The following is a 9642-nucleotide window of genomic DNA, read 5'->3' as shown; positions in this document are numbered from 1 at the left end:
CATTTTGTAGATTTGTATTTATTTTTTTATTATCTTTAATTTTACATTTACAAAAGTTGTAATTTATATGTAGAAATTAATTAATATTTAAAAATTAAAAAATTAATATATAATATATAATATTTAAAAATGTAGAAATTTAACCAACCTTGAACCACAAAAGCCTGAAGCCTCCAAATAGTTGGATTACAAAGATGCTTAGGATTAGTGCTGCTCAATAACTCGATTAACCCGATTAATCCAACTCAATCCAACGTAAAATAACCTAACCTGAAGTAACTCGATGTCTAATCGAGTTGTAAAATTGTCAAACCGTAGGTATTGGGTTGATATTGGGTTATTATTATTTGAACTCAACACAACCCAATGAACCCGATATCCTTTTATTTCTTTGATTTAATATGATTGTTGAATTTCTATTAATATATACATTAGACAATTACATTATCATGTATGTTTTTCATATACACATATTTTCAATCTATTTGTATCTCTATATAACTCATTCAGTAACTGTGAACATATATATGTAAATTGAGAAAATTAACTGAATGTGATATACGTAAGAAATATAAATAAGTTGTATCAAATGGTTGATGATGAAAAATAAATTATGAGTAGAGAAATAGCATATTCAAGGTTAGAAGAATATTTTAATATAGCACCGTATCAACCCGACTAACCCGACCAACCTGTACAGGTTGGGTTGGGTTGGGTTGCACTTTGGTTTGGGTTGGATTGAGTTAAGATTTTTCCAAACCGTAAGCATTGGGTTGGGTTATTCAAATATCCTCAACCCGATCAACCTAACCCATGAACACCCCTACTTAGGATGTGGGGATTTGCATATTATAGGGATGGGGCAAGCAAAAAATAAGTCTCGATCCCAAATGGGTCTTTCTAAAATGAAATTTGTTCCGGTCGGTCCCAGCCAAAAATTCTATGAACAATCTGTGGTTCGGTTATCAGTTTCGACTCGATAGGTTAAGAAAAACGTTACATAAACGTGTTATACATATTTCTATATTTACGATTTTTTAAATTTAGTATTGAACTACACTTTAAATAAATAATACGTTTAAGTAAATAAAATTTTGAAAAACTTAAAATAATACTTGAAAAACTGTATTATAGTTTATAAAAAGGAAAGTTTAAAAAAATTCAACAAACTTTCTAATTTTGAATGATTAAATGCTTACAAAAATTGTGAATGAAAAAAATCATTGAACTTTCTCATTTTAAATTAAATATCTATTAAACTTTTAATTTTGAATGATTAATTAAGTTCTTGAATATTTTTTTGATAAATAAATCACATGACTTTTAAAAGCCGCTAGTTACCTAAATCTTTTTAACCAAAAAAACTATCTATAACTTGCTAGGAATATTCTAAAATAAAAACAAAAACTTAAATCAGTTTTACGGTGCACGGCCGTACACCTTTCAAACCTCTTGCACCAAACGGCATCACTCCCTCTCGCCACCTCATCGTTTTCCACTCTCCATACCACCATCGTTATTGTTGGCTTTTACCACCGATCTCCCTCTTTATGATTTGCTATTCTTTTCCTCTCGATTCTCCCTATTTTACAACAATTTAATAATGTGTGTACATATATATCAAAAAAAGAAAGAATCGTAATACAAAAGAAAATTTTATCAAAAAGAGGGAGATCGATGGTGGGGCCAACAACAGTGATGAGCAGCGATAGGGAGCAAATGACGATAGGGCAGCAACGGATGGCGAGAGGTTTAAATGATTTAATATTTGGAAAAGTTAAAATTGGTTTTACATTAAACTTTTCTAACGAGTTACATGGAGTTTTGGGGGTTAAAAAGATGTAGGTAATCAATTTCAAAAAAGTTGGATGGTTTGTTTATTCAAAAAAGTGTTTATGGAATTAATCATTCAAAATGAAGAGGTCCTCTGGGTTTTTTTTTATTAAAAAAATGTTCGGAGACTTAATCATTCAAAATAGAAAAGTTCATTAAGTTTTTCTAAACGTTTACCTTTATAAAAAGCTTTAAACTTTTTAAAAAAAAATGACGCATTAAGGCCCATAAAAAGATGGTCTAACTTGGTCATCTCTAGATGGGGAAATGATTTAATTGATGTTTGGTTTGACATAATGTTTTTAGAGATTAAAGGGGTGTTTGTTGACGCAAAATATCCAGAACCGGAAAGGGGAGGGTCACTGGTGGGCATTTGGTAAAGTCGAGCCGAATGAAATTTGGTGGAATTTGAATCTATCAAAGTAATTTGATTTTAAAGTAATTTGAATGAATTTAATGGAATTTGACCATACGTTTGGTTGGTATGAATTGGAATGGAATTTATCAAAAGAATTGAGATATCTATCTTTGTTTAGGGAGGGTGAGGTGGTCGCACTCCCACCGACCACCATGCCACTACTGTCGTCATCATAGCTATTACCCCATTCCCAACTAACCCACCTATCGCCCCCATCCTACCGACCACCATGCTACTATTGTTGTCGTCACAACTCCCACCCCAACACCCCTATACAACCCCCAATCCCCGCCCCAACACCCTCAGCCACACCCCAACCGTCCCGGTCCCCCCCCCCACGCACCACCACTTTGCCCCCACTCCTATTCATGCATGCCACTCAGCACGCCCCCTTTGTACCCATGTGATGGTAGGAGGCCATAGGTGTAACAACGATAATAGTGGCATGGTGATCGTTGGTTGGTTGGGTGGGTGGGGGTAGGGTGGTAATTGTGACGACGACAATAGTGGTATGGTGGTTGGTGGGGTGGGGTAGTAGTTATGATGAGGACAATATGGGTATGATTGTCGATGGGGTGAGCCGGGGTGGGTGGTATATGTGACGATGACAGCGGTGGGATGGTGGTCGGCTATGGGGGTGGGTGGGGGCGTGAGAGTAACAGTAGTAGCATGATCGTGGTGAAGGGTGGCAGGCGGTAGGGTAGGGTAGGGTAGGGTGGGGTGGGTAGGTGTGACTACAACAGTAGCAACAGGGCAGGAGTTCTGAAGGTGACAGTAGTAGGAAGGTTAGGGGTTATCATGTAATAATAGTAGCATGGTTATGGTGGGGGTGTAGGGTGAGTGACCAAGGTGGGTGGGTGGGTGGATGTGACGACAACAATAATGGCATGGTGGTTAGTGGTGGGTTGGGGGTTGGGGTGGGTGGCAGTTGTGACGGCGACGCTAAAGGTGTTGTAGTGGAGGTAGGAGAGGGGGTGTGACACTTGACAATAGTAGCATAGTTGTGGTAGGGTGGGCGGTGTTGATTAAACTTGATCTAAATGGATTGAATTCATCCTTCACTTATGTCAATAAATGATTTATTCCTATATTTTCATTTTGGTTTAAAGAAAATTTTGGAATTGAAATCCTATGGAGCATAGGATTAAGAAGTTCCATATGGTGGTTAGTATTCTAGTACGAAATGTTTGTAAGAATGTTTTAAAAAATTTGTTTTACAATAATCAATTGTTTTCAAAATAATTTGTAATTTATTTTCTTTATAAATTATTTATAGATAATGAAATTCAAATCCATTTATAATCTTCCGAACTAAACATACCATATATCTTAAAAAAAAAATTCACCAAATCTAAGGGAGCGTTTGTTCATCGATTTCAAATAAATCCAAAAGAATTGAAATGAAAGATTCATTTGACCAAATTCCAAATCTTATGTTTGTTTACCAAATAAAGGAGGTGTTTGGGATTGCTTATAAAAATAACTTATTGACTTATTCTGATGTGACACCGGTAATAAGCATTTTTGAGTGTTCGGATAAACAACTTATACTGATGTCAAACGATAATAATAAGCTTTTGAAGAAGTTAAACAATTCTAACTTATAATAAGTTGATGAGGACTATCGTAAAAAATGATAAATTGTTTCAAATAAGCAATCCCAAACACCCAAAATAGAAAATCTGGTCTTGTTGTCAATGATTAAAAAAAATTCATGAACATATTAAAACTCCACTCTCATGATAGCATCTATTTAGTTTAACGCACATACAGGTTTGTAAAGTCAATTAACACATGTATGCAAGTAAGAATGGGAACAAGATTTCAACCACAATTTCACCTCCAACATCAAAACAAAGGACTCATGGAGTATGCATCACAAAAATGTTTAACACAGCCAAACAGAAGCAAACCCGAAGAGTATGATGACAGATACAGATCCAGAAAATAAACCGAAACATGTGCACAGTACTCATTTAAGCAGTGTCTTCACAATCGACTTGACATTCAGCTTCTTCAAGTCCGTGTAAGACTGACCACACCCCACAAACATCACAGGTGATCCCGATATGTAAACCATAGAAAGTGCAGCTCCAACCTAAATATCACCGTTCTACAAATTAACCAACTTTTCACAACATCAAAATAACCATATCTTGAAGATGCTTTACCTTATCATCTATGGTGTCAAACTTGGTTAGTAAGATCCCATCAATCAACCTGGGGCTCGCTGAGGGTGACAGGTCTGCTAATTTCTGTGAATCAAATGGTTAAATTAAGCCAAATCATGTATAGGATATATATATATATATATATATATATGTGATGATGTATGTAGTATGTCTTAAGAAGAAATGCAGCCTCCAAACCTGATTGAACTTTGATAGTTGATCCACTGCATCGTTCCCAACCAGTGCCTCCCCGACAAAAAGTACAAGGTCTGGACTGTTGACGTATATAAGCTTGGAGAGTGCACGCATCAAAGGTTCATTGTCCTGTGAGTGCAAAAACAAACCCATAAACATGCTGCTGGTTTCAAGAAAGATTTCTCCATATGTAGTTTTGAAACGAATTACAAGTCGAGCCAATGCTCAAGTTAGAACATAAATAATACCTGCATTCGACCAGCTGTATCAACAAGAACAACGTCTGATCCATTTCGGGCAGCCTCCTGAATTGCTTCCTTAGCAACAATTGCAGGATCTTTCTCGTAACCCTTTTCAAATATAGGGATCTGAAACCACAACATATTTTAGCATCACAATTTAGAGGTATCACTACAGCAAAATCAGTTTTATAGGATGTTTTTTATATCTTAAGTGTCCTAATAGACTGTTTGATTGGACTGAAGATATAGGATCAAACAATTGTGTCTTTTTTTAGTGTGTTACAATAAGTTGAAAGAACGTTTTCGGGCGTCCTATAAGTATTTTAGAACAATTTTGAAACAGAGCATCCTATTAATCATTTTACATGACATTAACACTTGTTAGGATGCCAAATACTTCCTAACACCCAATTATAACTAGATTATAATGATGCACAATTGTTTGTTCCTATAAACTCTCAAGTCCTGTACACATGCCTATTGAGACATTTTGACATCTTTGGCATGCCACAAAAACTGTTATGTTGTAGTGTATGCGTACATCAGGATACAGAGGTCAATCATCATACCTGGAGCCTCCGAGCATGAGTACGCAGCTGCTCCACTGCTCCTGAACGGAATGTATCACATGCAGCCATCATGACATTAATATCATGCTGCTGAAGCCAGTAAGCCACCTACAAAATTGCATTCAGGATTATTTCATAACCAATCTTTATGAACATATAATTTTATGCCAAAAGTAGTTGGTTGACCTTTACCTTGGCAAGATTAGTAGACTTTCCAACTCCATTAACTCCCACAAAAACCACAACATATGGTTTGTGCTGTTCTTTGGCAACATGAACATCCCTCAAAATGTCAATAGAGCGCCTCGGAGTCAAAATACGAACAAGAGCTTCTTCCATTGCAGCCTGCGTGATTAGTTCAATCAAGTACAAATTACTTTACACCAGGCAGCCATGGAATAGTCAAAATGACCAAATAATGACACTCCCTCTGTCCCAAAACAAGCGTCGACATTTCTATTTTAGCTTGTGCAAAATAAGTGTCCACTTAAGTAAGCGCCTACTTTCTACTTTAAGATGGAGAAATTCATTACTCCCTCTATTACTAAGTGCAAAATTGTCCGTTAGTCAATTAAAAGGTGTAATAATCACATTTCTAAAATTGTCTATCCTTGTCATTGTGGACATTTATTTTGGGATGGGGAAGTAATAATAATATTCTCCAGAGAGATTGATCAAGTCAGCTCACCTGCACCGTCGATGATATCCTAGTAAAGGAACCGAGCTTTTTGCCCTCAAGGCTAACTGCTACAGACTCGCAAAGTTTCTCTGCAATCTCTTCAGCCTGTGGCAAACAGCAAAACCATCTTCACACTCCATCCAAGAAACTGAAATAACTTGATATTGAGAACAAGAACACAACATACCACATTCTTAGTCATAAGCCTGTCTTTTAGAGCCTTCAAAGCTGGTTCAAGATCTGCCTTCTCCAAATTTGCCTTCCCAGCAATACTAAATGAAAAAGATTGTAAAACAATTAGTTTATGACAATGGTGCCTGAATTTCATGGATGATTATAAATTCAACTGCATTAGAGGTCAAGAATCATCATATTGATCCATGATAATACGACTGAAGACCATCTAATATCTTCTTCTCCTTCCCTTTCTAAAGGATGTGGAGTGATTATAACCATTCTAACCCAGAAAAGATAGTTTCTGTGAACACTCATCTCAAAGAAACTACTAAAAACAAATCTGATGACCACTTCCAATCACTAAAAGTTTCCCAGGAAAAAAAGTCGAAGTTTACATCATCTGAAGAGTGAAATTTCTATCTTTCAGATGCTAAAAATTAACTTGACTGAAACTAAAAGATGGGAATGAATTTACCTTTGGAACATGGATGTAAACCATCCTTTCTTCTTTGAATCTACCTTCGTATCCATCTCTGTTTCATCATCCTCTTCAGATTCACTGTCACTGCTGAAAATCTCATCTTTGTCCATCATACTCTCCCCTTCAACAACTTGTGCAACAGCCATGTTACCATCGCCATTCTCACTCACAGGATCCGTGAAATCCAATTTGGCTTCTGGGGGTTTCTCATCCCAAACTCTATTCTTTTTTACCGGTTTTTTCTTAGGTTCCTCTTTGGAAACCTTGCTAACAGGATTGGCTTTCTTTGCACCTTTAGAGCGGAGCTTCTGTAGCTTATTTACATCAAAAGCACCGCCATTAGTATTGGCATTACCGTTTTCTTTGCCATTAACCCTACCCTTACTAGCTACCTCCCCATTGGAATTCCCATTATCTAATATACCAGTTTTTACATTATCACCATCTGCATCACCATCCTTACCTGATTCTCCGCCACCACCACCGCTCTTTTTTTTATTGCCGCCTTCAAACCCAGATTGTTGCATTTGGCCTTGCTTCTTCCCCAAACTGGTAACCGGCTTACACATCACCTGCTTTGATTTCTTGATAACCTCAGCCCGAGCCTCGGCCTCCTTTCTGAGCTGCCTAAATGTCTCATCAAAATCATCATACACCATCCGTTTAGGATCATAGATTTCAGAAAACTCGCGCTTCACCATAGCAAGAAGATCATCCACGTATAAAAGATGGAGAATCTTTTGATACACGGCAACAAACACGAGGCCAAGCTCATTGTGGAACGTCCATTTGAGAGTATATGATGCACCAGGAACATCATAGTTGTAGGAAGCAGCAGCAGATCGTTCCTCCAAAAGGCAGGACCGGATCAAGGTATCAATGGGTGATCCTCTAAGAGCATTTCCGAGCTCTTTACATGTCCAGAGGATCAATCCCCCTCGGGTAAATATCAGTAACTGCTCTAACATTTCTTACCCTACTTATATCCTGCATTCCACAACAAAATTATATAAAATCCCAAATAAATTAATCAAGCATAATAAACAAATTGTTTCCAATCTAATCAAAGTGCCAAGTAACCCTAACTTGGAAGTTGGAATAATCATATGAGAAGGAATGAATCTAAAAATCAAATTCACTGACAGGTTGAATTCGAAAATTAATTTGAACTTAAAAAACCATTCAAACCCTAAAAGTTCGTAAAGATAGATTTAAAACCCTAGAAATTTAATTTGAACACGATACCCAATTGCTCGCGATCAGAACAGAGAAACAAAATTCCGATTCCAGTTAACATATGAATCGAGCTCATAAACAACATCTTCAACACCCTAATTTTGCTCGAATTGATATGATATCAATTAGATCGATTCAAAATCCAAGAAACAAAGATCCAATAGAAATTTCGAATCTAAAACGTCAGATCGGTTCATAATATGTCTCGGAATGCAATCGGAAAGGCAAAAATCGAACATAACCAGAATTCAAACCTCTTACGAACTCCAAGATTCAGAATAAAGAAGAACAGATCATCAATTTTTGCACCCGATTCATAATTGTGAACTGAAGACCATAGAATGTAAAATTCCAAGACTTTTCAATCGAAACTAAAAAGATCTACACATGAATAGAAAGATCGTACCTTTAAACTGAGTATTTAACTGGGGAAATAAGTTACGAAACCGAAGAGAAGATCGAAAGGGGGAAACGGAAAAAAGAGAAAATAGAGACGAGAGATAAGCGTGTGTTTGGTATATATAGTGGGTCAGTCTCTTACGGTGAAAAGTTGACTCGAATTTCGTTCTTGTACGACTTCTTCCGGTCAATTTGAGCCTGCCCAACAAGAACACGCATATGGTAAAGTTTTGTGGTAAACCAAACCGATTCAAAAATAAGGTTAAGGGATTGTATACCAAATTTTTATTAAATCTTTTATTTGTTTCGATAAATTTGTCTATCTGGTTAAATGGGTGTTGTTTATTTTTTTTATCTGAACCAACAGTCTGAATAACATAAATGATTGATTTACCCCCAATATTAATTATTTGAACATCAAAACAAAAAATCATAAAGAGGCCGATGATGAGGTGTCTCATATGGGAAGGAGATGGTGTTTTAAATAAGGGGTAAGGGTGTTATTTTTGTGGCTGAATGGGGACAACAAACTATTTTTATCTGTGCGATTAAGCCATATTATGTGCGAATAAGCCGTAAGTAAACAACTCAAATGAGATGTGTGAATAAGTCAGATAAACCAATAAACTTAATTAAGTCGTAAGTAAACAGTCCATAAGTTTGGTTTGCGGGCATCAAATGGATTTGAAGGGATTTGGATTTTTTAAATCCATTTTAATTTATGTTTTTGGTTTGTACGATTTTTTGGATTTGAAATTCTATGATCTATTTTAAAACCTTCAAATATAGGATTGTGAATTTCTATGGGGTGGTTGGGATTTCGTAGGATTTTTATATAATGATGTTTTGGAATATGTTTAAAACACTTGTTTTCTAATAATTCATCTATTCTATATTATAAAACATTTGACAAAAACTGTTAAAAACCATTTTTTTTATGCATAAAGTACTGTATATTGATGCATATTACTTAAAATTTAAAATTACAAGTAAAATATGTACAAATACAACTTATTAAAGCTCAGTGTTTGAATTTGTATAACTAACTGCAGATAAACATAATCAAATAAAGGATAAATATCTCATCTTAAAATATAATTAGGATAATTATCGAGTTGTAACAAAATAATTAATTATTATCTTTATAAAAAATTATATTATTAAACAAAATATAAATTACTTCGTTATTGTACCTAAATTAAATTATAATAAAATAATTGAATTAAAAATTACACAAAAAAT

General features: G+C 35.5%; 1 protein-coding gene across 3 annotated transcripts; it reads right to left on the bottom strand.

Annotated features, from left to right (window-relative positions):
- Nucleotides 1-4025: 4025 nt before the first annotated feature.
- On the bottom strand, nt 4026-8471 carry LOC112506786 (signal recognition particle receptor subunit alpha). 3 transcript variants are annotated; one of them, XM_025111056.1, is made up of 10 exons: nt 8408-8471; nt 6760-7752; nt 6295-6379; nt 6117-6212; nt 5621-5773; nt 5429-5536; nt 4866-4985; nt 4621-4746; nt 4423-4506; nt 4126-4349 (listed from the first exon to the last, which is right to left on the bottom strand). In XM_025111056.1, the coding sequence occupies exons 2-10, from the start codon at nt 7731-7733 to the stop codon at nt 4224-4226; spliced, it is 1872 nt and encodes a 623-aa protein (XP_024966824.1). In that variant the 5' UTR covers nt 7734-7752; nt 8408-8471; the 3' UTR covers nt 4126-4223. The 3 variants fall into 3 exon arrangements, with proteins under 3 accessions (XP_024966826.1, XP_024966824.1, XP_024966825.1); XM_025111057.1 differs by having other exon boundaries at nt 8256-8442; XM_025111058.1 differs by lacking the exon at nt 8408-8471 and having other exon boundaries at nt 4026-4349; nt 6760-7733.
- Nucleotides 8472-9642: the final 1171 nt, after the last annotated feature.

This window comes from Cynara cardunculus (assembly GCF_001531365.2).
Source record: "Cynara cardunculus var. scolymus isolate 2C chromosome LG 2, CcrdV1, whole genome shotgun sequence".
NCBI classification, from domain to species: domain Eukaryota; kingdom Viridiplantae; phylum Streptophyta; class Magnoliopsida; order Asterales; family Asteraceae; genus Cynara; species Cynara cardunculus.
This window is presented reverse-complemented; position numbering and strand designations above follow the sequence as displayed.